The sequence below is a fragment of the Labeo rohita genome, chromosome 22, assembly GCF_022985175.1.
Source record: "Labeo rohita strain BAU-BD-2019 chromosome 22, IGBB_LRoh.1.0, whole genome shotgun sequence".
Taxonomy (NCBI): Eukaryota; Metazoa; Chordata; class Actinopteri; order Cypriniformes; family Cyprinidae; genus Labeo; species Labeo rohita.
Window position 1 is genome coordinate 45,309,096 of NC_066890.1, and position 19,419 is coordinate 45,328,514.

General features: G+C 40.1%; 1 protein-coding gene across 1 annotated transcript; it reads left to right on the forward strand.

Moving 5' to 3' along the window:
* The first annotated feature begins 972 nt into the window (after positions 1–972).
* LOC127153417 (E3 SUMO-protein ligase ZBED1) lies at positions 973–3,847 on the forward strand. Its single transcript, XM_051094471.1, has 3 exons — positions 973–2,460; positions 2,576–2,915; positions 3,831–3,847. Exons 1-3 carry the CDS (start codon positions 973–975, stop codon positions 3,845–3,847), a joined length of 1,845 nt encoding a protein of 614 aa, XP_050950428.1.
* The last annotated feature ends 15,572 nt before the right edge of the window (positions 3,848–19,419 follow it).

Below are 19,419 nucleotides of genomic sequence, written 5' to 3' on the forward strand. Positions count from 1 at the left end.
ACTCCAGCCTCCAGCACACGAAACGGTCCATCATATGTGGGGCGCAACGCATTCCTGTGAACGTCATGTCGAACGAAAACAAACTCAGCTGTAGAGAGGTCCTTGGGGATCCAGGTTGTTGTCATGCCATGATGAGAAGTAGGGACTGGTTTGAAGGCATTGACTCTCTCTAAAAGGGCAGGCTGGTCAGAGGGTAGAGCCCATGGCCTTGAGCTGTCTGGAATGAAATCCCCTGGCACACACAATGTCTGACCATACACCAACTCCGCTGAGGAAGTTTGGAGATCCGCTTTAGGAGCTGTTCGCAGGCCCAGCAGGACCCAAGGTAGCCGCTCCACCCATCTGTCATCTGTCAGACTGGCCCTAAGTGCAGACTTGAGGGAGCGATGAAAACGTTTGCAAAGGCCATTGGACTGCGGGTGGAATGCTGTGGTATGGTGAAGCTGTACACCAAGGACTCGAGCAATCTCTGCCCATAACTCAGATGTAAACTGAGGGCCGCAGTCTGAAGTTATATCTGATGGAGTATTAAAACATGCCACCCAGGTGTCGATAAAGGACCGTGCGACCTCTGCCGTAGTTGTTGAGCTCAACGGCACTGCCTCTGGCCACCTAGTAGCTCGATCCACCATAGTCAAAAGGTGAGTAAATCCACGGGAGGGTGGCAAAGGACCCACCAGGTCAATGTTAACATGGTCAAAACGTCGTTCAGGCACCTCGAAAAACTCCAGTGGTGCCTTGATGTGTCGTTGCTAGGGATGTAACGGTATTGTAAATACCGTCGTACCGCAATAGCAATTTTTTTCGATACTACCGTGGTCGCATGACTCGATAAAACGATAGGTCTTCTGAGAAAAGTTTGCTCAGGCGAATGGAGCGAACGGGAGGTAGCGGGAACTACACTTCCCATCAGCCCAGGTGTGGCCATCATCCTTTGCGGTCTGTTGTCGCTACAGATCCAGTAATGCGGAAATGGCGGGTGCTGCTAGTAGCGGCAAAGGAAAAGAGATGGAAATGGTTGAACCTAAAGCGGGTTTTAAATCGGATGTGTGGAAGCATTTCGGTTTCTCTCTGAAAAGAAACGAGAAAGGAGAAAAGGTGACAGACAAAGAAAACACGGTATGCAGGCACTGCCAGACTGTGGTGAAATACAAGTCGGGGAATACGACTAACATGAGGAGCCATTTGTTAAATCATCACCCCGAAAAGTTACGTGAAGATACGAGGAGCAAAATCCAGTCGGGCCAAAAGACTATAAAAGAAGCATTTACAGCCTCACTCCCCCACAACAGTGCGGGAGCACAAGAAATCACAAGATGCATTGGTGAATATATAGCCAAAGACCTACGGCCCTTTTCGGTGGTGGATAATGAAGGTTTTAAGAGGTTAGTAAACATGCTGGAGCCAAAGTATAAAATCTCGTCGCGGCCACACTTTAGTCAAACTGTTTTACCAGCTCTTTACAAAGAGACAAGGGCGAAAGTTGAACAGAGCCTCAAACAAGCAGAGTGCATCTCAATCACCACAGATGGGTGGACTTCACAAGCTACTCAGAGCTATGTTACCATCACAGCACATGCTATGACAAGTGAATGGGAGATAAAAACTTTTGTCCTACAGACACGGGTACTCTTTGAGTCACACACTGGACACAACATAGGCGAGGTGTTAAAATCTGCTGTTTCAGAGTGGGAGCTTGACATGATTTACAACAACAATCACCAGGGCATCGCTGTGTTTACTGACAACGCAAGAAACATGGGTGTAGCGGTGAAAGAGGCTGGTCTGTCCCCACATGTAAAGTGTTTTGCTCACACCTTAAATTTTGCGTCCCAGGCAGGTTTGAAGGTAAACCGTGTCAGTCGTCTGCTTGGCAGAGTGAGGCGTGTAGCAGCGTTTTTTCACCGCAGTTCAACTGCAACAGCTGTGCTGACCTCCAAGCAGCGAATGTTAAACCTGCCAGTACATAAACTGATAATGGATGTAATAACTAGGTGGAACAGCTCACTTGACATGATTGAGCGCTACCTGGAGCAAGAACAGGCAATTGCTGCAGCCCTACTGAGTTCTGAAGTCAGGCACAATGCACGTGAAATAGACAATCTAGAAGCAGCTGACATCGCAGATGCTGAGGACATCGTTAAACTTCTCACACCCTTGAAAAAAGCAACCACTGTGCTGTGCGACGAATCTCAACCAACAATCTCTCTTATCATGCCTCTCAAACACATGATTCAAGTGAGCATGGCACCGTGCGATGTAGACTCAAACACCGTCTCTCAAATGAAGGCAGCAATATTGATTGATTTGGCAGACCGTTACCAAGGGGAGCAAGCAGAGTTTCTGTATGAGAGCAGTGCGTTGGACCCCCGGTTCCGGGCCCTCCCCCATCTGAATAACAGTGAAAGGGATGAAATTTTCAACAGGCTTAAGTTAAAAGCAACACAGATGCAGAACCAGGTATTTGTTTAAAAATACTTTGTGTGTGTGACTTTTTTAGAGTTCCCAATATTTACAAAAATTATGTGTGCGTGTCTAACATTTAAAATTTTTGTGACTCTGCTTGCTTCTGCAGAACCCTAGTGAAGAGGAAGGTGCAGCACCAGGCAGCCATGAACATGTAGTTGGACACTCAAAAACTGACCTGCCACAAAAAGCACATGCTGTGGGAGGTTTCTCTCCTCCATCCAAAAAGACTGCTCTTGAAGATCTCCTTGGGGATTCTTTTAGTCAAGGGGACAGCAGAACACAGCACACTGCTCAGATTGATGCAGAAATTGACTTGTACCGCAAAGAGACCTCTATCTCACTCATGGCTTGTCCTCTCGAGTGGTGGAAAGACAATGCACAACGTTACCCACTGCTGTCAACCTTGACCAAGTCATATCTCTCTGTCCCAGCAACCTCAATCCCAAGTGAGAGGGTTTTTTCTGTTGCAGGGGACATTGTAAATGCCCAGAGATCCCAGCTTTTACCAGATAATGTTGATATGCTAATTTTCCTTAAAAAAGACCTGTCTCTGTCTGAATAAGTGAGTGTGTGAGTGAATGAGGTGAGTGTTCTCAAATACTCATTCAGCACATGGGCCAGCTGCAATAAGTAGGCTGCTATTTTTATTTTTTCTGAGTTTTCAAGAATACTAAATTGAAACTTTATTTTTGTTATTAAAATTGAAAAATTGAAGTTCCTGTTTCAAAGTTTACAGATAGATGGCTAATTTGTATGCAATTGATATGTTAAGTGCTCATGTAAACTGTTTAATAAACACTTCTGGCACTTTTTTTCGAGTCTCTTCATTTGTTTTGTTTTTCCTGTAAATGATTCAATAAATACCGTACCGTGCCATTCATACCGAGGTATTACTATACCATGAAGTTTTGATACCGTTACATCCCTAGTCGTTGCACTTTCGCCCGCTGACATGCAATGCAAGCTGAAACCCAGTTCCGAACATCCTTTTTCAACCCATGCCACACAAACTTTGACGAGACCAGTTTTTGTGAAGCTTTCCCAAAAAAGCCCGGGGTGTGACAATCCGTGGACTTTGTCAAACACTGCTCGTCTCCACTGCATGGGTACCACTGGACGCGGGTGGCCCCTGTAGACATCACACATCAGTGTAGCTCCACCCTCCGTTAAATGAACATCAGCAATTTTCAAACCTGAGGTTGCTGTTCTGTATGCTTGCACCTCTGGGTCAGATTGTTGGTCAGATGCTAAACAGGCAAAGTCAGTACCCAAGTGCACGGCTTGCACGGTGGCCCTGGAAAGGCAATCTGCCACAGCATTACTTTTTCCTTCAATGTGCCTAATGTCTGTTGTGAACTCAGATATGAAGGCCAAGTGACGTTGTTGTCGTGCCGACCAGGGCTCAGAAACTTTAGACATGGCCAGAACCAGGGGTTTGTGATCCACAAATGCTGTGAATACATACATTGAAGTGACTAAAACTGCAATTTTAGCATTGACTGGCATCTCTAGAGATTTGTTTGTTCTGGCTTGCAAAATGGGAGTCAATCCCATAGACTCCCCATGTTAAAATGCCCAACTTTACAGCAGAAAAAAATATGTTTACAGCCTGGTACAAAGGTGCCACAGTGAAAAAAAAAAATCGGGAAAAAAAATGTTTTTGCAAAAGTAACATTCAAAATGTGGCTATGTAATTTTCTGCCTTTTAAAATTTTAACTTCTATGCCATTGGGAGGCAATGTAGATACAATTAAACAGGCACCATGACATTAAACAACTGTACAGAGGAGCACATATACTGTACATCAGGGGTGTCCAATCCTGTTCCTGGAGGGTGTTGTGGAAACAAACAATGGTTTTCTCAAATTTGTCAATAAAGCTTAAGAAGCAGAGTTCCAGATTTCAAAATAAGACTTTATTGAACACAGCAACAAAGCCGAGATGACAGCCGCCGCATCTGAATCTTTGTCTGCCCATACTTCATATTTTTGAACAAAATATCACAAGAAGGGCCACTGATTGGTCTTAGTTTACTACAACCATTTTCCATTTCATCATGGTCTCACTCTGAACCAGCTAATGAAGGTCTTACTAGGCATATTAGAAATGTCCAGACAAGTTTGTCCAGGTCGTTGGCGCTGGAGCTAAACTCTATAGGACAGTTGCCTTCCAGGACAGAGTTTGGACTGCTATATAAAAACTACACACTAATAAAACACTACTTTCTTTTTTGAGGAAATTCTGCTGAGCATTTGTTGTATTCAGACAAACGTGTCATATGCAAAAAGCTAAAATAACACAACTGTGCACAGTGTAAAGCCATTTAAAAAGAAAAACAAATGGCAATTATTGGCAAACAGCACAAATATAGTGTAATTTCTACAAAATAATACAGTGAGGAAAAAAATAATTTGATCCCCTGCTGATTTTGTATGTTTGCCCACTGACAAAGAAATGATCAGTCTATAATTTTAATGGTAGGTTTATTTGAACAGCGAGAGACTGAATAACAACAACAAAATCCAGAAAAATGCATTTCAAAAAGTTATAAATTTATTCACATTTTAATGAGTGAAATAACTTTTTGACATCTGACCATAACACTTTCACCCAGTTCTCCTCTGAATCCCTTGATGTTCATTGGCAAACATGGCAAACATCTGCTTTCTTGAGTAGAGGGACCTTGCGGGCACTGCAGGATTTCAATCCTTCACGGCGTAGTTTGTTACCTATTGTTTTCTTGGTGATTATGGTCCCACCTGCCTTCATATCATTGACAAGATCCTTCTGTGTAGTTCTGGGCTGATTCCTCACTGTTCTCATGATCAATAAAACTCCACAAAGTGAGATCTTGCATGGAGCCCCAGACCGAGGGTAATTGACAGTTATTTTGTGTTTCTTCTATTTGCAAATAATTGCACCAATTGTTGTCACCTTCTTACCAAGCTGCTTGGTGATGGTCTTGTAGTCTATTCCAGCCTTGTGTAGGTGTACAATCTTGTCCCTGACATCCTTGGACAGCTCTTTGGTCTTGGCCATGGTGGAGAGTTTGGAATCTGATTGATTAATTGCTTCTGTGGACAAGTGTCTTTTATACAGGTAACAAACTGAGATTAGGAGCCCTCCCTTTAAGAGAGTGCCCCTAATCTCAGCTCTTTACCTGTATAAAGGACAGCTGGGAGCCAGTCAATCCTGCAGATTGATAGGGAATTAAATACTTATTTCACTGATTAAAATCTAAATCAATTTATTACTTTTTTGAAAAGCATTTTTCTTTTCTTTCTTTCTTCTTTTTTTTTTTTTTTTTTTTTTGTTGTTGTTGTTATTCTGTCACTCACTGTTCAAATTAACCTACCATTAAAAGTATAGACTGATCATTACTTTGTCAGTGGGCAAACAGATCTTTTTTTTTTTTTTTCACTGTAGTTCATGCTCTTTACCATTGAAAACATTGTTTCTGCATAAAACAGCCACTTTTTTATGGTGATCATACAACATTTTGAACAATGTTGCTTAATGTTGCAATTTTGCCGTCAATGGGCAACCAGGTGAGACACAGAGCCCATGACCAATCTAAAATATCCAGATAGAAATTTGTTGCCCGTTCTCAATGAGAAAGTGCCCAAGCAACATTGCTCAAAATAGTTGCCTCGTGAATCACCACCTTTAGACAGTTCCACAGGAAACTGTGGACTTCTGGAAAAAAACACTGTGAAGACAGTGTTAGTGTGTCTGTGAGAGAAAGAGTGTGAATATACAAACCTTCATTAGAAATATTACTGTAGAGTAAAATCTTTAGTATAACATTAATATGTGTAATATTGGACTGCTGTCAAAGTAGTTTTCTTTTCTTTTCTTTATTTATTTATGTATTACTGAAGTCTGACATCTAATTCCAGCATGGTATCTTTGTGTTCTGTTTGAAATAGATGTTTGATGTTATTTCCTCAATGTTTTCTATATTAGTATAGCATCTCTGTTGATGTTATATATATATATAGAGAGAGAGAGAGAGAGAGAGAGAGAGAGAATAACAAAGAATATGTGTGGTCAGGTCATTTCTTCAGTTTTCTTCGTTCCCTGTTCTTTTGTGAACTTTGGAAATGAATTGATAGATTTTGTTATTGTTGCTAATGGGCCCCTACAGGGCCTGTAACTGCGGTGAACAGAAGATGCTAAAAAGAAGATACTGAAAATAAACCACAAGAAATAAGACGGTCTGCAGATATTGCAATTAGATCAGAAAAGAGATATCATTCAGTGAGTATCTTTATCTTAATGATTTAGATAATTGGATTTCTAAGTAAAAAAGTGAGAAACGAAAAGCAAAATGAAGAACTGAAGAAAAAAAAAAAAAAAAAAGACTGTTAACTTCTTCTGAATGTCTGAGATTGTAGATTTAGTATGAAAAATGGTTTCTTTTCCTGCTAACATGATTGACATCCCCTCAAAACCGCTTTAATGTGACCTAAAAGACAAACACACACACAAAAAAAAATGATGCAAGAAGCGTCTTGTTTCCACTAGTATATGCTTTTGAGACCCTAGCAGCTCCATTTTTGAGTCAAACTGAAACCTGTGGTCTAAGTTTAATTCAGGCCACTTTAGTGAGTGGACAAATGTCTCTTGCTGCTAACGATGCATTTATTATTGCGTGTGCGGTTGATTGACGGGTAAAGGGGCAAAGCCATTATTTTCCTTTGAGACAATGATTGAAAATAGATTGAAACAAACAAGTGCTGCAACATTCTGGACAAAAAAAAAAGCAGCACCACAAAAAATGAAAAGATAAATGGTAGCCTAAAATGTACTAAAGACTGTTAAGTACAGACAATATATATTAGAGACACAAAATGATTTAGCACACTATTATTATAAGCATTAACCGGGATGTGAAACTTAACTAGCTACAGTACGAAACCAGCTGAGTTGTTGTTAAACTAAGCGTTCTCTCACACCATCGCGTGCACGTTGACGGAAACGTGCTGTCTGGAGGGCTGTTTAACACAAAACCTCAAAATATTTACAGATCGTATTAATGATATATTTCTGTATAAAACGGATGCAGGCTAAGCGATTTATCTCAAACGGTGAAATCAAATGACCCACGCGTCATTTTGTTCGGTTTGTGTTTTTCTCATCTGGTGGGTCTATTTTTATGACGTCACTGAAATCAAAAGTGGCAACAGTAGCCTACGGTTCAAAACTGCATTATCATAAACTAAAAAAAAAAAAAAAATAAATTAGCATTAATATGAAAAATAAACGAGATTTAGCAATGAACTATATTCACTAACATGAACCTAGATTCATCTATATGCTGTAAATTGTTGTACGTTATTGTGAAGTGTTACAACACTTTTTGTGAAACATGTTTTTTTAAATGTTCTTTGTGTTTGTTGTTGAGACAAATGTAGTGAAGACAGTATCAGTGATAGAGGGAGATTCTGTCACTCTAAAACAGACCTGGGCAAACTTGGTCCTGGAGGGCCAGTGTCCCTGCAGAGTTTAGCTCCAACCCTGATAAAACTCACCTGTTTGTAGCTTTCTAGTAAACCTGAAGACACTTAACTTGTTCAGGTTTGTTTAATCAGGGTTGGAGCTAAACTCTGCAGGGGGACCGGCCCTCCAGGACCAAGTTTGCCCAGGCCTGCTCTAAAGACTGACATTACTGATAAACAGGGATATGACAAGATAGACTGGAGGTTTGGAGCAGAGCGAATCGCCAGAATCAAGGGAGTGAATGGTACACATTATGATGAGGTTTGGAGATTCAAAGGCCGATTGCAGCTGGATCACACCGGATCTCTCACCATTAGAAACACCACAACTGAACACACTGGAGTTTATCTTCTAAATATGAAGGTTGGAAATGGGGGAATGAGGATCTTTCTGTGCTTAGTGGTGAATGTGAGTGATGTGACTCTCTCCTGGTACAAAAGAACCAGTTAGGATAAAAAACACATCTACAGCTGTGTGCTCAACAATCCCATCAGCAACCAGACTCAGGATCTCACCAACACCGAACTCTACTGGTTAGCTTCAGGTAGGTGATTTTAGAGTTGTTGTTGTTGTTTTTTTTCTTTTCTTTGATAGGCGTGGCTACCATTGTTGTTCTGGTTTATTATACATCAAATCCAGAACAGAAGAGAACAGACATCAACTTAAAACACCACTCAGTCAGATATTGAAAATGTTAAACTGTCTCTCTCTCTCTTTTTTTTTTTTTTTGTGATAGAATTGTTCATACTGCATACATGCTCTAATTTCTGTACTTTGTTGCAAACATAAGACTGAGTTATAAAGTTACAACGATAGACCTACATTCAGGTTGCAGTTCGGAAAAAGTATGTAAAGTATGTACTCTATGTACTCTGAATTCTTTCTTCACATATCCATAAGTTCAGTAACTCCCAATCAATTGATTCTGACAAATGCTACTAAATCAAGTTGACTGGTGAACTTTAGCTGATGAACGGCTAAAGTAAACAGGCTGGTCTTTCCACAAAAAGAAGAGAGGGGCGGGGTGAGCAGAGCTCATTTGCATTTAAAGCAGCCTCGACCAGAATGAAGTGATTTTTGCAGAGCTGATTTTGACAAGGTAAAAAGGTTGTTGTTTTACACAATCATTGATAATTTTTAACCAAAATATATTATAGACTTTTCATTAAGACCCTAAAGAATCATATCAACTTGTGGAAAATGGGCATCTGATGACCCCTTTAAGGCTTGAGATTTGAGCCATCAGGCCTTGCTGGTTTACTAGGGTCACTATTTATAGGATTTAGCTTTAGCATTTATTTTTAATGTGAACAGACATGTTCACATTAAAAATAGTAACTTTATAAATGGATGATATTCCTTATTCATGTTTTGATTAAAAAAGATGGTTTCCCTGTACCACAAAAATAAAAAAAATACAAAAGTCAGTTTGAATATTAAAACAATTTTATTATGCCGTTTTATTACATGCATTCAAGTACAAACATATTCAAATCGACTTGCTGGAACACTTTTTATCACTTTTTCCTAATTCTGAACAAAGAATCTTACCCTTAGTTGGCATTAGTCTACTAGAGGGCAGACCATATAAAGTTGTTGCGTTGTGTTATACTTACAACATGCATGTCTGAATGCTTTATCTGAATTTCACGTTCGAAAATGCCACTTATATTTGGCCTTTACAGGGTACCATACAAAGGTGGAGGATGAGAAGATGCAGTATGAGAGTTGTTATTAAAAAAACTACTGTAAACCTTACACAGATTTTCAAAGATCATTTTTTCATCTGGTTCACTTCTATGTCTATTTAACATAATTTGTAATGGAAACAAACAAACAAAAACAAATATTCACTTATAAAATTAAAACATTAATAAAACAGAAAAATGCTAAATAAAAGAATTTTCCCACTGGAAGAAATATACATTGTACAAAATAACAATGAATGCAAATGAAAATAAAGGATAAAAATGTAATAACATTTCTGCAAAAGTGTAAGGAATATATCTACAGAGTGTGTAGAGCTTCACATTAAATTGGACCAGACAAAGATGTTTAAGAACTGTGCCTTAAGATTAATTAAGATTAAGATTAGGAATACACAATACACAGCTGCTCAGTGCACAGAGTTGATTCCAAACAGCTGATTTTATTAAACTGGTTGTATACTTGTAAATATTGGGCAAATCCCTATGTTTGTGCTCTATTCCCTTGACCTGCAAGGTTATCTGTAAGAAAACAAAAAAAAAAATAAATCACAGATTATAATGCGACACAAAAACAAAAATGAAAGTTACCAAAACTTAAGAAAATTAAGTTAAATGGGAAAATAGAACTGAACTTTTCACTAGTGATCAGATATTACTAAAAAATCACAAAAGCAGGATGTTCAGTTTATGAAAATTACCATAAAAGTACTTTAAAAGTACTATGCTATATTTTTACAGGTCTACACAGAATGACTCTCTTTCTTACAGCCTCTCTTCTTTTTAATCCAGCAGCAAAAAGCAATCAGGATCACCAGCACAACAACAGCAACACATATTCCTGCTATAACACCTGGAGACAGTCCTGAATCTGTAACGACAACAAAAGACAACCTAGTGTGTGTGATCTTTCTGATCAATGATATACAAATCTATGGAACAAGAAGGGTTTTGACAAATAATATTCTTTCCTCTACAAATGCCTTGGCTTTTGCAAATAATTTATTTGGGACTGTTTAATATGTAATTGTTTCAGATATGTCAGATCTTGCTTCTTCAAATACATTCTTACATATGTAAATTAAATATTCATAATCAAGAAACTTAATCTACTCACCCTTGACTATAACACTGATGGCCCTCTGTAGGGTGTATGTGCTGCTGCTCATGTTTAGATAATAAACTGAATCTGTGGTTCTGGAGTCGCTGATGATGAGAGATCCACTTTGATGCTCTCGCTGCAGTCTGCCTTCAAATTTCCCTTCAGCACTGAATAATGAAAACTGATTGGTAGTTTTGTTTAATTTAGCTATAAGATGGTTTTTAAATGTCCACAATATCAGATCATATCCCTTTATTTCAATAAGACCAGTGTGAAGAGAAACAGGTTCTCCCTCCTTCACTGATACGTTCTTCATTTCATCTGTCACAACAACAAACACATAGAGAGAACAAGCAAGTTACAGAGATTAGGTCTGTCAAACAATAATTGATTTTTTAATCACACACTTAAGTGTTTAGTTTCCCTGTATTCTCCATCTTGTGTCATCTTGTTGAGTCTCTCCCCATATAGGTGTCTGGTCCTAGTGTGTCCTTCCTCCCAAGGCATCAGAAATGTGGATAGTCAAATTCTTACTGGTAAAATTTAGAGAGCTCTGTAATTTTAATTTAACTATAAAGAAATCAATTGTAGAACTCTGTAATTGTAATCCTTGTAAAAATTAATTTTTATTATAAAGAAATCAATTGTAGAGCTCTGTAATTGTAATACTTATAAAAAATAATTTGAAAGCCAATGGAGACATATGACTAGTAAAAATGTGTTTGTTACTAGTAATAATTCAATTAGAAAGCTCTATAATCATACTTGTTACTAGTAAGAACTCAATTGCAATTAAGATGAGTAACGCTGGGAATATTTTAACCTAAACGGCTTGCCATGCAGCCCACTCTGGGTTGGATGTTAGGTAATGTTTGATTTAAAAATAACTGCTGGTCTGAAAATTAAGCTTTATTAATCAAAACTCTGTGCTGGTAAGACATGTTCCTGGATCAACATTACTGTCCAAAATATAGACTTAACCCAGTCCCTACTTCTAAACCTAACCCTAACCATAATTTATTCCTAATATCAGAGGGAAATGATAGCTGATTAACAAAGTTGTAGAAGAATCTAACTGTGATCATAAGCCTAAAACTGACATTTCCTGAAAAGTTATCCCTCAGTTCCAATTGGTTGATTGAAATGTTGTTCCACCAACAAGGATGTTGATTCAGGAACATGTTGTACTTGGTGAAATCACGTTCACCGTGTAAATCATACTATGTGTGAAAAGAAATAAAAGTTTTGCTGCCTCTAGCATTCATTTTAACTGGAAACTGCAGTGATTCGTACATATAGGTACTTTTTTTCAGGTTTGCAGAAATGTAGAAGTTCAGATGCAAAACCAGCTAAAAGCCATCTTGGTCAAAAATGAGATAATGATACTGAGTGAATGCTCCTGACACATATTATACATCCATCAAATACTTTTACTTCAAACTTGCTAAATTCCAGCCTCAGCCCAATCAGAAGTACCAGTACTTACATAGAAACCTATACAAAGTAGCCAGAAAGAAATGCAATTTTTAAAGAAATACGTCAGATGGATTTAGTGGCTTTTGCATCTGAACTCTTCGTATATACAAGCATGTATTTCCAATGAGCCTAAGTTGCAACCAACGGAACAGAAACAGCAAAAAATAGGGCCTACCAGAGACTGCAACAACAGCAGACACCCGCATTCACACACGCTAGTGTGAGAGGGTTATGAGAGAGCCGTAGCTTTAGTTTCCCAGCCTGGCTAGGTTGGTCAGGCTGGAACAACCAGCTAAAACCAGCTTGAATCTCTAAAAGCAGCTAAAACCAACCAACCAGCATCAGTCAGTCTGGCGAGTAAACAAAATAATTTGCTGGCCAATTGGTGATTCTATTGCAAAAGTGTGTAGAGGGTTGCCTTTTTAGTAGCCTAAATGTTTAATTTTGATAGCTTTTATTTCAGTTTTTTTTTTTTTTTGTATGTTTTAATTTTAGCTTTTAATATGTATGAACTTTTTATCAAAATTTATCAAAATGTATCAACTCACAAATGAACTTTCCCTCACAAACCTTACTATGGGAAATACTGAAATATTAATATGGTAGGCTATTTTTCTTACTAGAGACAGTAGTAGGCTACTAAAAGTGGAAATGATTGGCTCCAGTGAATCAAACTGAAAATCGCTGCAATAAATTAAAATAAAATGCCTTGTCACTGTCTATAACATTAAATGTTTACTTGGGCTACAGTATGAATTTACTACTTTCACAGAAATGTTAGGCTACTCACCAATATTGGTACGCAATTTCCTGTGCAAGATCATACCGATGATGTTGACCTCCAGTTTATAAATTCCGGACTGATTGCTTTGGAAATGGTTGATAAACTGTAACCATTTCAGTTTGTATATGTCAGGTTTGGGTTTGAGCTCTACTAGTGGGGGCGACTGTTAACAGGTTAACCGACTAGTGGGGATGATTCGATCTTCAAACTTCCACAGTATCTGATCATCTCTCTGTATTTTAGTAACACCAGTGTGTAAAGTGACAGAATCTCCCTCCATTACTGACAGTGACTCCACATTATCTGTCTCAACAACAAACACATGAGGAGAGCAAACAGACGCAGTTTAAAACAGAGATACCACGTATAATGCTGTAAGTAATTTTCACATAACACTTAAAATATAAATGTGCAGAGGATTCTGGGAATGGGAATGATGGTACAACCAGGGCTTCATTTTTACAACTACAGTTTTTTTTTTTTTTTTTTATTGCTTGAAAAATACAAAATACCATAAAGGGTTAAAACACACTGAATTACTGAATCTGTCTTATTATTAATGTTTTTGTTTTCTAAAAAGCTATTTTTTTTTTTTTAGTTGGAACAAATGTCCCTAAGTAACCTAGTCTCATGTGGTTAAAGAAAAGCTGACATAAATACAAAAAAAAAGAGACATGAATTCAGTACAAAAATAATTTAGTAACATTTGGAAACATCTGTTTCTGTGTAAACATTCTATGTTTTACATTTTTTAAATAAAAATAATAAATCTCACTGGATAATGTAAAGTATTTTTAAATAAATACTTTAAGTAAATACTAAATTAGCACTACACTGTAAAAAAAACGGTAAAAAGACTGGCAGCTGTCAGGCATTCACCACAGCCACCACCATCTGCCACATCTGGTCTACCGTTCATCATCACCCGAATTTCTAATCTGGCACTCTGATCCTGTTTCCACGCCCTATTTAAGAGACACTGTACACTATCATTGTCTGGTCTGGCTCAAAAGCCTGGACTCTATGCTGTCATCTTTCAACATTGTACTCACCATTTGGCAGGCTCAAAACCTGGACTCTTATTCTGCTTTTCACCATGTTGTTCATCGAACAAGCTTGTCAATAAAACATTGGATTGGATTGCTACTCACCTCTTGTCTCCTCCATCTCAGTTTGTGTGTGTTTGTGACAGAAGACCAGACCGCTAAAACAAAGAAAGATGAGCACCGAAGCACCAGCTGCACCAAACCCTCTCACCGAGTTGGTGAATGCCTTAAAGGTGGCATTTCAACCCACACCTGCGCCACCATCTGCCTCAGGATCTCCCATGGCCATGCCCACCACGTTTGCGGGCGCGGTGGCTGAGTGTAGCGGTTTTCTTCTTCAAATCAACTTGTTCATCCAGATGCAACCACAAATGTTTCCATCGGAGGACGCTAAGGTCGCCTTCCTTATCTCGTTCAATGAGACAGTGGGCAAAAGCTATTTGAAACTCTGAAAATCCCATCATTCATTCCTATGAACAGTTCATGAACCATTTCTCCGAGGTTTTCACCGACGGACATTCTCCACTTCCGCCAGCTCTTCCGTCTTCAGCATGAATGAATACTTTTCCGTACTGGCGACAGTATTGGACTGGAGTCCTTCCTGCAGTGAACCTCTTGAGTTTCCCAGTGACTAGCCATCTGCCAGCCCTCAGTAACCGCTCCTCAGCTCACCTCGGTGGCTGCTAGCTCCCCAGTACCAGAACCCATGCAGATCGACTCAACTTGCCTTTCTCGCATCAAACTAAATTGCCGCATCGAATGGATTATGTTTTTACTGTGGACGACCTGGTCATCTTCTACGTACCTGTCCCATCAGACCCCCACACCCCTTGGTAAGTACCCTTTCCACAGAGGTCGAGACCACCTCTGTTACTCTATTACCCGTGACATTGCATACTTCTAATTTGTCTATATGTGTTTCCGCTCTGGTAGACTCTGGATCCTCCGGATCCTCCGGCAACTTTATCTCCCAGGACTGTTTAAATCAGCTTCAACTGTCCCGTTGTCGACATTCACAAGTGCTGGCAGTAAAAACTATTCAGGGAAAACCACTGGGGCGTGGGAGGATACGTCATTCGTCACCTTTCATCACTCTACAAATTGGACTGTTTCACTCGGAGGAGATGCAGTTTCTGGTACTGGAGGATTCCACCTTCAGTATCATCCTGGGACGTTTGTGGATCCAGAAACATCGTCCTGAACTCAGCTGGGGTCCTTGTGATATCATCCGCTGGAGTGAACATTGTCTAACCAACTGCCTTGTCAGCGTACCTCACTCACCCCACGTTCCAGTTTACCTTTCATCAACATAAGTGGAAAGTCCAGAGCCATCCTTCATCCCCGGAGATCCCAGCTGAGTACATGGCGTTCCAGGATGTATTCCGCAAGCATCCACCCACCTACCATCCCACCATCGAGTTGCTACCTGGGGCCCAGCTCCCAAGGGGCTTCCTCTGTCCATCCTGGAGCGCCAGGTGATGGAGGATGGAGGTCAAGGATTCATCCAACCATCCACCTGCACTGCTTCGATTAAGAAGGATGGAGGTTTACGTCCATGCTCAACTCAACTCAACTCTAAGATCAAACAACAACCATACCCACTCCCTCTGGTCCCAGCCACCCTCGAAGAGCTTCGTGGAGCCCAAGTCTTCACGAAGCTGGACCTGCGAAGTGCATATAACCTCATTCGTATTCATGCAGGAGACAAATGGAAGATGGCATTTGTGTGACACCTACTGGCCACTATGAGTACCGGGTCATGCCGTACGGCTTATCCATCAGCCTATCCATCTTCCAAAGTTTATGAACGAGGTGTTCCGGGAGTTCCTCCATCGGTTCGTTGTTGTCTATATTGATGATATTCTGATCTACTCCCGGAACTTGGCCGAACATCACCAGCACGTCCAGCAGGTCCTCCACAAACTACGTGAACACAGCCTCTATCTCAAGCTTGAAAAATGTGAATTCCATCGCCCATCCGTACAGTTCCTGGGGTACATCATCACTGCCGAGGGCATGCAGATGGATCAGGGGAAGGTTTCTGCTATTCAGGAATGGCCACAACCCCTCACAGTTAAAGAACTCCAATGTTTCCTAGGATTTTCAAATTTCTCCAAACGCTTCATTCAGAACTACAGTTCCATCACAGCTCCATTAACCTCCCTCCTGAGGGGTAAACCGAAAGCTGTCATCTGGAACCCCACTGCTCACGAAGCATTCCAACGGCTCAAGGAGATTTTTAGCATTCCACCTTCCAGATCCCGGCTCACCACTGGAGTAGGTGCGGTGCTGTCCCAAGCGTTTCTATTCTCGGAAGCTGTCTCCGGCGGAGCAGAATTATGATGTCGGCAATAGAGAACTACTGGCCATCAAACTAGCCCTGGAGGAGTGGCGCTACTGGTTGGAGGGATCAAATCATCCATTCACCATTATCACTGATCACAAAAATCTCCAATACCTTTGAGAAGCGAGACGTCTCAACCCCAGACAAGCACGATGGGCATTATTCTTCACACATTTCAACTTTAAGATCACCTATCGACCCGGTTCCAAGAACATCTCTGCTGACGCTCTCTCACGACAGTTCTCTTCAGACCACCCTGCTGAACCTGAATCCATCATTTCCTGCAACCTAATCATCAGCCCCATCCTCTGGGAGCAGGACAATACCATCAGGCACGCCACCCTCCAGGAGCCCGCTCCGCCGGAATGCCCAGAAGGGAAGATCTTTGTTTCTCAATCTCAATGACTAACCCTTCTGGGCACAGCTCATCAGTCTCCGGGCTCTGGACACCCAGGTAGCCAACGGACCCTCTCGCTCCTTCAAACCCGATACTGGTGGCCCAGTATGCGCCGTGATACCATCAGGTACATCAGAGCTGCTCTGTCTGTGCTATGTCTACCTCTCCCCGTCAACTTCCCACAGGAAAACTGGTACCACTACCCATTCCACAGAGGCCCTGGTCTCATATTGGAGTGGACTTTGTGACCGATCTTCCGAACTCCGAAGGTAACATCTGTATCCTAGTTATGGTTGATCGCTTCTCTAAGATGTGCAAGTTTTTCCCTTTAAAGGGGTTGCCCACGGCACTGGATCAACGATGTCACCTTCCAGCTTCAGCTCCCTCCAAGGTACCACATACACCCCACGTTCCATGTGTCACTCCTTAAACCCTTCTATCCCTCTGCCACAGAAACCCCGGGAGCTGAAGCGGAACCTCCTCCTCCAGAAGTCCTGGATCAGTCTTCCATCCACACGGTTTCTTTTTCACACTTCTTTTTACAGAAAAATTTAAAAGTATTTAGAAGTTATTTTATGTCTACCTGGAATCATTTAGTTAAAATACAGATATTATTAACCACAATAATCAAGAAATGTTGCATAAAAATGTTGTAAATTTGTAATACAAAGACAATGTCTGTAGATATACATTTTAATCATTCATTTTCCAGAAATATTACCGGGTTACATTACAGTTTAAAATGTTTGGACAGTAGAGAAAAGAGCACAGTACTTCGAAATACATACAAACAACAGCAACATTTTCAGCCAATTTCTGTAAAATTAACATATTCTACAGTCACAGTATTAGTCATTGTACAAAAGCATTGTATGTCAAGTTAAATGAATAATAAAATTATAGGAAACATGTTTAGTACATAATTTAGAACACGCAAAAATATCTACATACAAGAGGCAACTGCTGTATACCTGTATACATTTACAATGACATTTTATCCAAAGCAACATACAAAGTCCCAGTTAGTCTAACACAGTAGACATAGCAGTTTTTTAATAAACAGAAAGTGTTAATACTAAAGGGATGGTTTCTGTGTATATGGCCTTCTTATTTCAGACAAACACAATCAGAGCTATATCAATAAACTCCCTGGCTCTTATAAAAAAAAGCTTTATAATGACAGTAAATGGCTGCCATGAGTTTGAAGCTCAAAAGTGCATCCATCCTTCATAAATGTACTCTACATAGTTCCAGGGGGTTAATAAAGGCCTTCTGAAGCAAAGCATATTTTACACTGTTTAAAGTAAAAAAAAAAAAAAAAAAACTTGCTCCCGGCAAAATGCTATGACATGACATGCTAAGCTACATCCTACATCATGCAAATTATGTTTAAGTTGACTCTGTAGGCTGTTTGACCTGCACACATTAGTTATTTAACTGTAGCGTCTGCTTAGGATCATTGATGATCGTTTAGGATTTACATTGTAGAGAACCTTTTAGCCTTTTGACATTTGCATATAAATTACAGACCTGGCCTCACGTTCTACATTTATATGGGTGTTTAATGGTCTATGGTTCCCTCCTCACTCTCACGAAGATGCTAAGCAGATCAACTCTGGTCTCCCCATTGGACTTCAAAGGCATTCCATGAGGGAGGCAATCACCAGCACCAAGCACCTCAGATCCTTGGTGGCTGGCAGACTATTCCCAATACACATAACGCACACACATAGAAACCTTTTTCTTTATTTAGACTATATTTAACCAGCTATAAATGTACTTGGTATATGCATGTGTTGCTTGTATGATTCTATGCTATATTAGCCCAGTTACCCCTTGTTATTGGTACTAGTTAATCTCTAAATGTGTATTTTTCAATGTATGAATGCATCTCTGGTTTAATACCTTCTAGATGTTTCATTCTTGGTATCAAAACAATCTGCACTTTATTTTCTGAACAATGGTGTACACCATGTGATTAGAAAATGCATCATACTGTTTGTACTATATTGTGGGTAAAACTGCATCAATTCCCCAGGCCAGCAATAAACATGCAAATGGGCCATAAATGGAGACAAAGAGAAGTTCTCCCGCTCAGCAATACAAACTTTGTATTGGCCAATTCACCCAAAGGTGGGTGTGGAAGGGAAACTATCAAAAGACCCTAACACCAACCCATCCATGCTCAAACCCTTCGAGACACTTTCCAAGACTCATCCCTTGAGTCAATCTTCTGGTAGTTTATCTTCAAGTAACTTTGTCGACTCGCTGTGGATTTTCCTATCTTCGAACGAACTAGAGAAAACCTCCAGAACACCTAAAGGAATTCATCGAGAACTTCCATTGTCTACCGCATCAGGACTCTTGTTCAGCAACAAAGCCAATGCAAGTAACCTTTACAACTATTTAGATGCACGTTTTAAGTTGAGCCCCTGTTTAAGGTGATTTTGCTTCTCTGATGATTCTCATGTGGTCGCTGGTTAACTGATGCTAAATACTGCCATTCTTGCCTTCTCTCTCTCTCTCTCTCTCTCTCTCTCTCTCTCTCTTTTTCTCACTTTCTTTCTCTATGTATATGTACACGTGTTTTGCT